Here is a 14,864-nt window from a genome sequence, read left to right as displayed (position 1 = left end):
CGTCTAGTGAGACCCATCAACAGCCTGGCTGCAGCATTCTGCACTAGCTGCAGCTTCTAAATTTGCGACAAAGGCAGCCCCATGTAGAGCGTTACAGTAGTCTAGCCTCGAGTTGACTGTCACATGGATCACTGTAGCCATGTCATCTCAGTCGAGGAAAGGAACCAACTGCCGCAGCAGTCGAAGATGATAAAAGGCCGACTTGGCAGTGGCTGCCACCTGGGCCTCCATTGTTAAGGAGGAGTCCAGGAGCACACCCAAACTCCTAACCTCCGACGCTGGCACCAAAGGTGCCCCATCAAAGGTCAGGAGATGGAGCCCCAACCCCGAACCGATCCGACTCAGGCCCAGGACCTCCGTCTTTGCCGGGTTTAGTTTCAGCTGACTCAGTCTGAGCCAACCAGCCACGGCCTGTAATGCCCGATGAAGGTCATCTGGGGTGGAGTCCGACCGGCCGCCCAACATCAGATAGAGCTGGGTGTCATCTGCATATTGATGTCACCCAAGCCCACAACTCCGGGCAATCTGGGCAAGGGGGCGCATATAGATATTAAACAACATTGGGGACAGCACCGCCCCCTGAGGCACCCCACATTCAAGAGGCCACCTCTGGGACCGCTGATCCCCTATCACCACCCTTTGTCCCCGACCTTGGAGGAAAAAGGCAAACCATTGAAGGGCGAGCCCCTGAATCCCCACGTCGGGGATTCTACTATTAGTAGAAATAGTAATAGACTACGGCTATATCCATATTCAAAATTTAAAATAGGTTTGATCAACTCTTCTATGAATTTTCATCAAAATAAAAAATGAATTTAGATTTGCAAACCCTCAACAAAGAATCATAATTTTATTTACAATATATAGAAAAATCAGATTGAGAACTCCTATCATGCACATCTAAATTTATACGCAAAGTTCCGCACCTTTCAAAAGCCTGTTCTGGTGCAGTAAGCAACACTATTTCAGAGTCATAACATGTTCTTTCCAATTATAAGGAATTCAGAAGAAGACAAGAGTAATCTAGAAGACTTGTACTAGTAAACACTCAGGGGAGAGAGGGCGATGCATCCAACTGCCTTCATTACAGGCCCAATTAATCTATTACCCAAATGTGCTAGCTGCTGCACTATGACTACTTCCTACTCCAAAGTGGTAATCATGTGAGTGGGCCACCAGACATGGTTACTTTCTGTGCCAGCATCACCGAACCTAGTGACAGAGTGGCATATGATAAATTACTCTGCTTGAAAGGATGTAATTGTGTGACGAAGCAACAATACTCTTTGGGTAACAGATGAATTCAGGTGTAGTGCCAGTTTGGTGTGGTGGTTAAGTGCGTGGACTCTAATCTGGGAGAACCGGGTTTGATTCCCCACTCCTCCACTTGCACCTGGCTGGATGACCTTGGGTAAGCCGTAGCTCTGATAAGAGCTGTTCTTGAAAAAGAGCAGTTACTGTCAGAGCTCTCTCAGCCCCACCTACCTCACAGGGTGTCTGTTGTGGGGAGGGGAAGGGAAAGGAGTTTGTAAGCTGCTCTGAGACACCTTTGGGTAGTGAAGGGCGGAGTATAAATCCAATCTCTTCTTTTATCTTCCAATTCTTATTTTTATTTCATACTATTCTTCTGACCACATGGTGGGCAGAAGCGCATAATCAGAATACGGGTTGTTTTCTGATCCTGACCCTCAGAAATATCAATCAAGTTAACATTTGTGCTTGGATCCAAGACCTAGCTTTAATTGAAGTCTTCTAAATCAGGCTGAGTACCATAGATAGTTTTCTGCAGCATTTAATATTCAAAGACATTTTGGTGAATTTTAATTGCTACCAACATCTAAACATTAACTGAATCAGTTTCTCATATTGCTACCTGGTTTTACTGGCATCCATAACAAACAGGGAAGAAGGAATCGAGCAAACTGGTTGAAATAATGATTTCTTTTTTAAAAAAACGAAAACGTATATTCTAGTCTACTTCGTCAAGGCATCTAAAAATAATTAAATAATTAGTACATCTGATAAATTAAAAATGAAACCGTTTTTATAGTGTGACTAATCTGATGTATATCCACAAAGCTAATATGAATACCACACTGAACGTAGCTACATTAAAAAATAATCACTACTCTGGAAATGGTTTTAGGGTTGAAGAGCTGAATAGCTATTTTATGTATGTATTCTGGGATTGGCCCAGTGATTTTACAAACTAGAATCTGGGTTGAAACTGGGACACAGCAATGACTACTCTGAGATCACTGTCATATTCTCCTTGTATGATTGTATGAAAGGGAATGAAGGTGCCTGCAGTAGCCTCCAGGAGCCAACATTCAGGGAGTTGTATTCCAGAGGGAGCCTCTTAAATAGCTATTGCTTTAGCGCTCGACATAGATAGTCCCACAAAAACAATTAGAGCATGCAGTCAAACAGATGGCCATAAGTAGCAGATAAAGTGGGCATGAGGGGAAGGAATCACAAAATTTCCCCCTGAAAGTGTTAACAGAGAGCATCCAGCATACTTCTTTTACCAACCAAAGCCATTCTGCATTCAGTCTTCCTGCTATATGAAATATACACAAAACTTTGAACTATTACTAGACATTCTGTTCTAGCAGAACTCTCACAGCTGGAAGAGAAACAGTATTATGCAAGTGGAAACCCCGGTGCGGAACTATGAGTGAAAGTTGGTATGCAGACAGAAATCTCAGCAGCCTTACTTTTAAAGGTTAATGAATCAATTGAGAAAGAAGTAGGAAAAGTTGGGGGGAAAGTCATTTTACCCATTTATTCCCCCATCTCCTCATTTGCTTTTGCAACCACAAGTTGCATTTATCTTTTGCCAGCCTTTTATTTTATTACATATTGTCGACAGAATACAGAAGCCTAATAAAGACATCCCACAACACTTTTAGGACTATATTGAACGAAGAGATTTATAAAGATTAAAGCTACATCAGCCCCCACAACCCTAATAACCTTACCAATGGAGAGCTAAAAATATTCTTGGGATCCTCCTCCCTATAATCTTTTCCCTAATGCTCACTCAAAGATGATGAGCCAACCAACAGGGAAAAGTCACCTGCAGACAGATCCTGGTCTATACAGAGGTCCTCTGCACCACCCGTGCCTCACAGTTAGTCCCTTTTGAAATGACTACTTTCAGCTAGGAACTAAAAACAGTGTGGTGGGAATATAGTGTAACAGAGTTTCATCATAACCTTTCACCATGCAATAAGAACTACTGGAACAAGACCAAGTGCAAAAACAAGATGTCATATCCATGTGATCACGGACTGTATAACCTACAGATTTACAAGCCAGCTAGAAATGATTTATAGATTGGACACAAGGGCCCACTGTTCTGCTCCAGTTATCAAAATGGATTGAGAAAAAAATTCCTTAATTTTGCACTAGGTTGCTGACTTTCCTGGAAAAAAATTAAAGGTGATAAATTAAAGTCCTTCATTAAGCACAAGTCACAGTTCTACACTAAAGCTCAGCTCTGTTTAACAGTACAAACCAGGAATTTTAATCATCCAAATAATTTATTTACCATTGTGTAACTTGCACTGAACTTTTAGGTATGTAAGACGTTAGCTGCCATTGACAGAAAGTGAACTGAAAGCTACTGCAGGTACATACCTAAAGACTGGATATAAGCAAGTCTGTTCCTAATAAACAAATTCAAAGACTGTGGCTAACAGTACTCCTTTGTGAAAGCTGCATAAAAAAGCATAGCTGCAAATAATCTGCATCGCGATACGGGCCCAATTGCTTCATAAAACAAAGCAGGCTATGCTGACATTTATTTTATCGTGCTTTAATGAGCTCTGTCATCCTGGGTAGACGACATCCATAATAGGTAATTTAAATCATTCTGTTCCTTATGTTATTCCAAAAGCAGGGTGGGTGGGGATATCCATTGTGAACAGCAGTTTGATCCATTGATTCACTAGCTAGCCTCACGCTTGGAAGAAGACTGATCTGTGCCTACCAATTTCTATTAAGCTAACCTCCAGCAATGTGTATCACATTCAGATGGATTAAAACCTCAGTCTGTAACAGACACTCATACAACTTGATAAATCCTTCACTTGATAAGTGTGAATCTGGACCAAATTTCTTGCAATAGCAGTAAATCTAATTACTATCATTGTGTCTCAGGTAGCTTAAATGTTTTTAACCCCAGTTGCAAATAAATGAATAGAATTTGGAAGTAGACTCAAATAGTTGTGATGAAGTTTGAATTCCATGTACTACCCATTTCTTTGCATAGGAATTCTTTTGGGGCATTACAAGATTGTTTCTCAGAAGATATGTTGTGATTGTTTTCATTTCCTATGATGGTGCAATCTATAATCATTTCCTATGATGGTGCAATCTATAAACTTAATAGCAATGTGTGGGGGGCCCCCACAGGTCCACAGATAGGAGCCACACCAACACAATTTTTTCTTCTGCAGATAAGGAGGGAAAAAACCCCACAGGTTTGAGAAAAAAATCTGAAATGTTAAAAAAAATACATTGGGGGTTTAAATTTCCCCCAAATTAAAAAAAAAAAAAGTCTGAGCATGCACAGAAAATGGACTTACCTTCACTCTACCGGGTGAAACCGGGAGCTGATCTGGGTCCAGCAGTGGTGGCAGACAATGCTGGGAGCCACTCCAAGCCCACAGCAGCTTCCAGACACCATCACCGCTGAGACTGGTCTCCAAGGTGAGTGGTAGGGACTGGAGCTGCACCAGGCTTGGCAATGGGTGGGAGATGGGATTCTCCCCACAACTTTTGTGGGACCACCCCTTGTTGGAGTAAACGGTTATATAATTTACCGAAAGAGAGGATATGCAAGAACAGCTACCATTAAGATGGTACTATAATGTCCATGCATAACTGGAAAACAATGAAGATGGCCAATCAATATGAGCAGCATTTTCAAGACTGGGGCCCTAAATTTAAGTTCACCTTGGTTGCCAGCCATTATTTTCAGTCACCAATGACCCCAGTCCTCCTTGAGTCTTCTAGCACACACAGAAAACTTGATGTAAAGCAAGGTCATCTTACTTCATGCTTGACTTCAAAGAAAGTCAGAAGCAAGATCAATTTCTTGTGTTCATTTTCTTAAAATATACAGATTTAAGGCAATTAAATTATAAAAATTCTTTTTATCACCCCAGATTTAAAACACAGGATTGTATCCATGAATACTTCTTAAAAATCAACAATAAAATATCTGCCTAAATATTCTTTGTCAGTATATTTCTGAAACTGTATTATGGCTCTCTCTAAAATGTTATTTTATGAAACATTTAGTGATTCAAGTAAAATAAGTTATGTCTGATGTCAGCAGAGTTCTCCAATAGTCACTTTTGATTTAAAACTAGATTTTAATAGCCTTAAGACAGCCAATACAAATCAGCATGCTAAATCAATTATTTTATGTTAAAGCAGTTAAGAAAATGCCAAAACAAGGCCTTTAAAATATGAAGCGATTTTGTACTGAAGCTACAGCACATAAAATAGTGCTTTACTTTATTTTCATGATTGATCCACCAGGTTGATGATCCAACATTAAGCCAAACGATGTGTTCAGCCTTTACAAGAGGTCTTAGCATTATGCACAGAAGTTCTGCAGCATTAGCCTAAGTACTGTACGACAAATGGGTGTCAAGATCTTTTCTTGAACAAGACATATTTCAAATAACCAACATCCAATTACTATACATCTTACTGTTTGTCAATTATTTTACTAAGTCATTTCACTTGTATAACTGTTAAAGCATCACCATGGAACATTTGCTGTAATGAACTTTTTTCCTGTTCTGTTGCATTGATGGGAATTGAAAATAAACTTAGCTGGAGCAATAACCACCAAAAAGCAGTACCAGTTCTTCAAGTCATCAGGACTTCAAGTACTGCCTCGTTTTTCATTTCCATAGGTTGTTATATTTTGTTCTTCATGACTTTTCTAAATGTTTTAAGTTTAATGTTAACAACTGCTTCTATTTCAAACGCTTTTAAATGCTGAAAATCATATCACTTTATTTGAGAATCTGGAGATACAGGAAAACCTCAGATGACTCTGTTGTATTTTCAGTTCTTCCCTTTGGGTTTCAGTGACAGCAGATAGGTAGTATACCTATGTCTGGGTTACATCAAATGTCTCTCTAAGCCAAATATGCAGAAAGCCAGATTTCTCCCCAACATGCTAATTTCCTATGTGGAGAGAGGGTTTTATTTGTATGGAGGTCCATTCAGTCATATAAACAAAACAACCCCTTGCAGGCTCAAGTGGTACACTCTAGATGCTGGTTTATAAACTCAGTGAGAACTAGGCTTGCTAGATTTGCAAAACTGAAAAAACTAGGAGCAGAGATCTTCTTCTAGTTAGACTTGATTTCTCATCTAGGTTATTTTTGTGCTCCATTCTAACATGCAACTTAAGTCGGTTTGCCTCCATCCAGGCAACATGCTCTGGAGACAATCTTATTGGGGTTTAGATGTTCTTTGTTATACCATGCAGATATTGTATAGAACAACATGGGTGACAGAAAGGAGACTATTGATTGGATGGCCCAGCTGAATCACCTTGGCGTCCTTTCCAACATTACAGTTCCAGATTTGTTCAACAAACACTTAGAATTTTGACTAACTGCACCTTATGCAATCAATGGATGCAACAAATCATCTTCTTGTATCTCAAGAAGCTTAAAGTACAAAAGAGTCTCATGTTTTGTTTGTGCTAAATACTGACTGTGTACTGTCAGGAATCTCCTACCTCTTGTATAAATCATTTTAACTTTTCAACATCTGTTGTAAATTGTTAATACGAAGTACAACACTGTACTATAAATCCATTCCAGGCACAGCAGTATTTCTTTCCAAATTTCAGATACAATGTTTTTGTTAACAGTTTTGACATACTGTTTTAACATCACTATTAGTCCAGCTCTCCAGTTTCAGGTTTGAAACTAAGCTTTCCCATTTGGATTTTTAGACTATAGCCTAAAATTTTGCAAACCCTCAGTTATTATACTGAGGGTCTTAAATGACGCAGCTGAAGACCATTGAACAGAAATAACACATGTAGAATGTTAGCCGATACTACTTTCAAAACTTAGGTCGATCTACTATTACTCCAGGTTTTGTGTTGGGGCACAAGGATACATGGATCCTACATTCACTGAAAGCTGTACCTGACACAGTACAGCTATCCAACGTGCATTTGTTCCGAAACCTGCAATCCTTTCCTCAGAAAGGCTTGCATACGGGATCCTGAACATGTCCAGTGACAATTCCAGGAATGTGTTGGATGCACATGATCCCCTGATACATCAGGCAACGGTTATAATCATGTTTACAATTTAAAAAACTATAACTATAATAAGGCTGAGTTTAACTTGGTTAAGTATTTGACAAGTACCTGTTAATCATCTTACACTATCAAATAAGAAAACTGGTTAATGAGTTTTTCCCATCTTTTAACAAACACAAATAAGTTAGTAGGAATTTGTAATGTAACTGATATATTCCCAGATACTGAATAAGGCTGGTATATAATTTCAATAACGGAAGAGAGAAGGCAGGAACAGAATATGTTGTTTAGGCCAGCAGGAAACGCAATGAATCTATTTTGCAGCTTTGGCTTTAAAGAGTAACAACTGTGTATGTTCTTACCCTCTGTTAGTGCTTCATCCAGGAATAATTTTAGCCTCCGGCTTCTGAGCCCGAACATTTTTCCTGTTTCATGTAGAAGCCCTTGATATGTTAGTCCATTCTGACCAACAGGATTTTCCATGAGAAGTGTCCCCACCACTCCTTTCAGACACTCTATAGAAGATAAATTATTCTGACTCTTAGTAAGGCAAAGAAAAATACATAGTTTATTTGACTTCTACAAGTATAGATTTCTCGCAAAAATTCCATTCTTGCCTCAGTCCCTAGCACTCATTGTTCTATACACTAACCAGTATTTGAAGTTACCGTAAGTTTCAGACAGCAAAGATTTATTTTGCAGACATCCTTCCACAGAGCAATCTAGAACATTTTAATAATCTGCATAAATTAAATTAAATTTGTAACTTACACATAACATTGTTAGTTTATGATGCTATATCACAAGATGGTCAGATAAACACTTCCCTTTTTCAAACATACAACCATATATTCTGTACATGACTGCTGTAAAATGTAAAATGCTGTCCCTTCTGTACATCTTTAACTAGCATCAAATACAAAATAGAAACAAAAAGAAGGGTACCCAAAAAATCTCATGTTTGCATTAGCTATTTCCTCACCTCCTGCTATATTGCCAGATCTTATTTACTGACCTTCTGTCACCCAGCACTTCCTAGACTAAAAAGCATATACATGGGATACTGCTGTATGCTGATCCCCATGGCATCACAGGGGAGAAATTGATTACTCAGTAACATGATGATGCCAGTGGAGTCTCACCTATGCATCTGTCACGGGCAGCGGCTAGGAAAGTTCTCTAATGGCTGCCACCACTCTGGTATGGGTCTCCTTGGGAGGGTCCAGAGCACCTACTCTACCCCTTTATACTCTCCTTTTCCAACAGGTTCCCCCTTGTACGTGACCAAATGAGGCGCGAGGACCGAGGCAGAGTAACAACTAGTTTTATTAATAGATTGAATAACAACTTTTGATCAATAGCAAGTAGGAAAAATCCCATGATCATGACAGCATCCAAAGCAACTCCCAGGATTAATACATTTCACATTGAGTCAGTTGATTGGTGTCCTGTAGACATTACCTTGTGGTTTTGCATTCACAAGCTGTAAATTTATATACTGACAGAGGAAGCCATCAGGATGGCTCAAAGCTGGAGCTGACTCTGAAGTTACATGAAGTGTCTTTCCACTGAGGCTCAGCAAGTCAGTGTGGTTTTTCAGCTCTGAAAAGACAGAAAAGTTAAGTCAGGCCTTTACAAACACATAACACTTTCTCACTTACCTCACTATACGGAATTCTACATTACATAAGATGTGATTTCCTTTCTAGGATGCCCATACAGAAACACAGGCAGTGAATACTTGTGTTGTAGTAACTCTCATTAATATATACAATCTGTTCAGCTATGTGAAGCAAGGCACCCTGATTTTCCTAAAGGGTTAACATGATTATTAGTAGGCCTGCTCTGGCTCGCAGGTGTCCATGGTTTGGGCCTTCTTGCAGATACCATCCTTACCTCTTTCGAGGCCAGAGTTAAGAATGAGGTAATTGGTTAATCACAAGAAGAGATGCTCAGCTGTATAATCAGATAGGAAGGGAGGAGTAGGAGCAGACATTGAAGTCCTCTGGAAAGTTCCATCAAAAGGGATTCCTGATTGGATCCAAAGGACCAGCTGATGTCAGAGAGAGAAAACCTATAATAGGCTATAGGCCAAAGGGAAGCTACGCTAACTTTATGCTTGTGCCACGCTAGTATGCTTTCCTACATCATGATGGACTGCAGCGTATTGAATGCTTTAAACTACAGCTTGGATTCTTATGCGGCAAGAAGGTGTGTCATCTAATATTATGTACTAAATGTATTAGATAGAAAAGTTAGCTTTTAATTTTTCCATTGCTAAGCTATAGAGGCTGCATAGTGATATCCTTTTTTAAATTTTTGAATACTTTATTTTATTTGTGTTCATTTAACCTCGAGGACCCACAGAGGAGGAGTGGTGACCCAGAGAGGCCCAGGCTTGGGTCTCTGACAAGCTAGAAGAAAATGTTGAATACCTACAGAAGGAGGCAACTGAATAATATATTTATTATGAAAGCAAGCCCTGGAAGAATAGTATAAGTTATAGAAAGATGTCTCATGTATGTATGGAACTATAACCCCAGCAACATTTTAGAAGCACCCATTAAAAGAAAAAAAAATCCACAATTTAAGATATGAAAATAGCCTGACTTGTCTTCTTTCATTAAAGAGAGGCCATACAAAGAGATAAATAATTTAGAATGTTAATTCAATGGGCTTCAGTAAAGGTGATCTGGCTGAATATTCAGCTCAAAATGCTGAGTAGACCAGCAAAAACCCTCCCAGTGACCCTCATAACTAAATAATGATATAGCAGATTCAGCTATACTGCTTTGTACTGACAAGGCCTGATGAGCATATTGCTCATATAAGTTTGGTTTTTTCCCTCCTAACAGGCTAATGGCAAATGCATCTCATCAGAATCAAGACAGCAAAAGAACTAAAGAGCATATAGGCAGGCAAAAAAATTGCTTTAATTAACAGAGGAAAAACCAGAAGGATTTTCTGTGAACTGATAATTTTCTCCTACAACAATACATCCACATTTCTCTTATGAGTTCAGAATATTAGGATAAAGCAAAATATAATGCTGAACAACTATTAACTTGCAGTTTTCTTTTGCCCGACAATGCACATTTAAGTGAAAGACCATCAACATCCTGTAGGTGCTGCAAAACTTAATTTTATGCTCATTAATCCCAAAATTGGACATGTAATTTGCACAGCTTTTAAAGGATGATCTTTTTTATATTAACAGACAACAAGCCTTTACAAGTGACAATTTTTACTTGCCATGGAATTATCATGCTAAAAATGTTTTCTGGACACTATACTAATGGAACTTTGGACTTCTGATGTGCTTGTCAAAACATAGACCCTAACTTTTTCACCTTTTTGCAGCTCTGAATGGCAGCTGCTTGCATTTGATACAGTCCTCTTTTGTTTTAAAACGAGCTTTTTTCTAGTGCCAGTGATATCACCATGCATCCAATCATATGTGGCTGTGACAAGGTCACAGAGAATAAACAAAGCTAATTAAAACTAGGGAAATGCTTCATCAATGTATTCTCCCCTCCAAATTAGCTTTGTTTTCCCTCCATTACATCTTCACATAGCTAATGATGCATTTTGCTGCATGATGGTTTCATGGTTCCTAGGAAGTTTTTAAAAAATGGCCCTGAAGCTTCAGCTGTGATCCACATGAAGTGCTGACACTAGAATACCAGGTATGAAGGGATGTGATGCCTGTATGTATGTGTGTATGTGTGGTGGGGATATATAGGCATCAACCATCATAATTAAAGAGAGGCCATACAGAGAGATAAATAATTTAGAATGTTAATTCAATGGGCCTCTGCTGCTACCAATTTTATTGTTTATTGTTTTTATGTTTTTAATGTGATTTTACTATAATGAGACTTTGACTCGATTTGTTTGATCCGCCCTGAGTCCGTTTAGGAAGAGGGGAGGGAAAGTGGGATAGAAAATACCTAACTACCCCCCAAAATAAATAAATAAATAAATAAATAAAGGTGATCTGTCTGAATATTCAGCTCAAAATGCCGAGTGGACCAGCAAAAATTCTCCCAGTGACCCTCATCACTAAATAATGATATAGCCAATTCAGCTATACTGTTTTTCACAAAAGGGCCTTCCTCCCCTTCCGTTTGACTTTTTCTTATTAAACTGATACTGTCTTTTCCCTTTGGCTGTCAACAGCCCAAGGAAAAACACTCGGCACAAGGAAACCATAAACAATAATTATAAAAAGTTATAAAATTCTTGTTATGTCTCAAACATCTGCACAAAATAATAAATTTTAAATGCATTCTTTAGAAGAGACAGGCAAATTGCTCTGCTACAATGTCTGTGGAAGTGTTTGCCACTTCATTTTTTTCCCTTCTAAGTATTATTTTTGTTCCAAAGGTTTATAGCTAGCAGCTAGCTACCTAGAGTTTACAAAACATTCTTAATGGCTGCACTTGACATACATTACCCATTGTTGCATTAAGATCACTGTTTCCTAAAATAAATTAAATTGTGCCAAACAACAGATAATTTTTTTTAATAATTAGACTGCATCAGTCATTTTGTCTCTTTTGTTAATTGGTTAATTTGGCCTCCCCACACTATTTAAGAAAGAATTAAAGTTAGAACATAGCAAGGTGCTCTCAGTCTGAAGATCTTCAAGCCCTCATATAACAAAATGGCAACAGCAAAGAACTGCACAATATGATTGCTTCAATGTGCAAACCAAATACATTCTGACCTGATCAGAGTTTGAAATTGTATCACAACTTGTCCATTTAGGTCTAAGTTGTCAGATAACAAGTCTAGGGGTAGTCACCTGAACATTTTATTTGAAAATGACTAAATTTACAAGGGACGCCTAATGTAAATAGAATCATAATACAATCTAGAGTTGTTTGTAACCAGTTTTAACATGTGTAAGTGTCTAGCCAGAAGTCTGGTAAACAGCAGGTCGAAGACTATGCAAACTATAGTCATATGCACTGTTTTCCAAAAACACACACAAAGCATGTGATTCTTAGTCATCTCCACCACCAACCTGTTTTTCCACTGAAAACAGCTAGCTTTGAGTTTTCCAGATCAAAAATGCATGAGATGGCATTAAGAAGTTTGCTGAAGTCTAATTTATTATCTCCCTTAGGATTTTCCAACAGCACCATACCATCTGGGGAGGAGAGGGGGGGGGAAATAAAGAAGCCAATCATGTTCTGCTAAGACATCAAAATGGTTACACTTTACCAGAAAATTAACAATGTAAGTCAGAATACACAGTTCACCCTTCCCCCCAGAAACTAGTTAACCATTGTATCTTCATCTAAAATTACATCAACAGAAAGGCTGTCTAAAATGTCATTATGATAATGATACTACAGAGGATAAGATTCCTGACTACAGTTCTGGAGGCTGAAGTTCTTCTGAAATAGGTCTTTTAAAATAACCAGAAATTGTCAGATCAGAAGATACGTGACATGGTCACAAGGATGTTTAAGATTCACTTTCCCCGAAGAGTTGCCTCACCTTGAATGACACAGTACAGCACTTTAGAAACTGGTCATGATGTGGAACATTAGTCAGCTTTTCCACAGGGGGAAAAACAGCTCACTGGAACATCCAAACCCATCATATGAACCTAAGCAGTTTTCTGGATGCTAGCCATAACGTTTAAAAAATAACTCTCAGTTTGGACATTACATTTTGAAAGCCTATGAGAGTCAGACCAATTATTTATCAAGTCCTGATTTTTTTTGTTCCCAGTTATGGATGCTGACCATTAGCACACCCTGCAAAGATCCACAGTATGCTGAACCATAAATATTTCACTTGTTTTAATGTAATTGTTGTGTACTACAGTTTTAAAATTATCAAAGCAAGTAAACAACCACCAGCCAGTGCCTTCCACACTACGTTTATTCATATATAACAAGTATCTCCCCTCTTCCTTAAAAATGAAACCATCTCTTATAGTCTTCCAGGAAGAGAATTAAACGCTGCTGGCAGGGTTCAGTCATCTTTGATATCTGGCCCACTGAAAACGGACTGTCTTCAACAGGACCAGGGATAATTCAATGTATATTTACTGTAATTTATTGCTGTAATTTATGGCTGCATTAGTGGAAAACAGCAAATTTTACAAGTGAAAAGTTATAGCCATTACCCCAAAGTGATACCTGATGCATCACATAGAAATCTCTTCCTAAATCGGAGCAGTAGAGTTACACTTTGAGGAACAAATCGACTTGAAAACAGGTTTATACATTTGTACCTTGTTCTTTATCATTAACACAGATGTTCAGGATGACATAAGCACAGGCTGGCTCAATACAGTGATGTAAAGTGCCCTTTGCAAGGCTAATTTCCAGTTCAGATCCCTTCAGCTAAACAAAGAACAGTTATGTTTTGTTAAATTATTATTCTAAGAAAGGATACAAAATGTATTTCACAACCATCACAATTTGGGACACCATTAGGAATTCTTGCATATTAGCAATATTCTTAGATATTAACTAGTTCTGTGGAGAGCATTTGCCGGAGATAACACCGGACACATTCAAAATATAACCCTGGTGTCTTTTAAAGTAGTAAATAAGCTTCCAGGTTTCAAAGTCAAAGGCAGAAAAATAGCCTCTTCATTAGAAATCTGAGGAGAGATATACAGATAGGTTGGCAGCTAGTGTGGTGATACACTGTATTTCTCTGCCTGCAGTCTTGATCATAAGGGCAGAATTGTTACTGACCACCAGAAAACTGGAACATTTCGAAGCTGAATTAATAAAACATGAGTCATAGGTGCATGATTACACGCATGCATGCCTTCAACAACTGAACAGTTTTATAGTTATTGTGCAAGCATTAATACACACATTTAAATGACACTTATTGCATTTAAACAGAAGGGAAGACTTGTATTCACTTACAGTGAAGCTTCCTTCTCGGTGGTCCAGAGTGGGGTAGTCCTTGACTCCTTACTCCTGGGGAAGCACCTCCCCCTTCTGTAGGCAGGGCCGGAAAACTTTGATCCCAGAGGGGAGGGGCTTATCCTCTGATCCCCAGTCATACCGAAAGCCACCTCCAAGCTGCTGTAAATCCACTTTAAAAATAACTCCTTCCCCTCAGACAACTGGGGAATACCATCACAGCCATGGGCTTAACCAAATACAAACCTGTATTTTAACCATTGGAGCAAATAAACAGCAACAGTACACCACATCACATAATCAGTTAGACCATATTCATGAACAACTGAACCACTGCAAAACCTCATGTCCAATTCCAGGTCCTGAAGGACCCAGGACCGGCCCGAGGTTGTCCTGCGCTCTAGGCGAGTGCAGATCCCAACCTCCCGGCGGGGCCTGGAGACCATCCCAGCGCGCCTAGCAGAGACGCAGGTGGGGGCGCCTCCTCCAAGCACTTTGAGCCGCCTGGGCCTGGGGTGGGGTCCCCCGGCTGCCTCACTCTCTCCCGGTCACCCAGCCCATCCTCCCTGCCTCTGGCCCACTGAGGGAGGGGTCCACCGAAGCCCGAAGAGGCTGTCTCTCCTGAGGGCTGGCGGTGGGACCCACTC

The 14,864-nt window shown here is 39.3% G+C and overlaps 1 protein-coding gene across 1 annotated transcript in view; it reads right to left on the bottom strand.

Moving 5' to 3' along the window:
• Positions 1–14,864, bottom strand: part of IARS (isoleucyl-tRNA synthetase) — a 125,576-nt gene that overhangs the window by 714 nt on the left and 109,998 nt on the right. The window contains 4 exon segments of the mRNA XM_015427543.1: positions 7,675–7,827; positions 8,774–8,914; positions 12,342–12,467; positions 13,566–13,677. Of these exon segments, the coding sequence (XP_015283029.1) occupies positions 7,675–7,827; positions 8,774–8,914; positions 12,342–12,467; positions 13,566–13,677 (532 nt within the window).

Source organism: Gekko japonicus, unplaced genomic scaffold, assembly GCF_001447785.1.
Source record: "Gekko japonicus isolate JY-2015 unplaced genomic scaffold, Gekko_japonicus_V1.1 scaffold354, whole genome shotgun sequence".
Taxonomy (NCBI): Eukaryota; Metazoa; Chordata; class Lepidosauria; order Squamata; family Gekkonidae; genus Gekko; species Gekko japonicus.
This window is presented reverse-complemented; position numbering and strand designations above follow the sequence as displayed.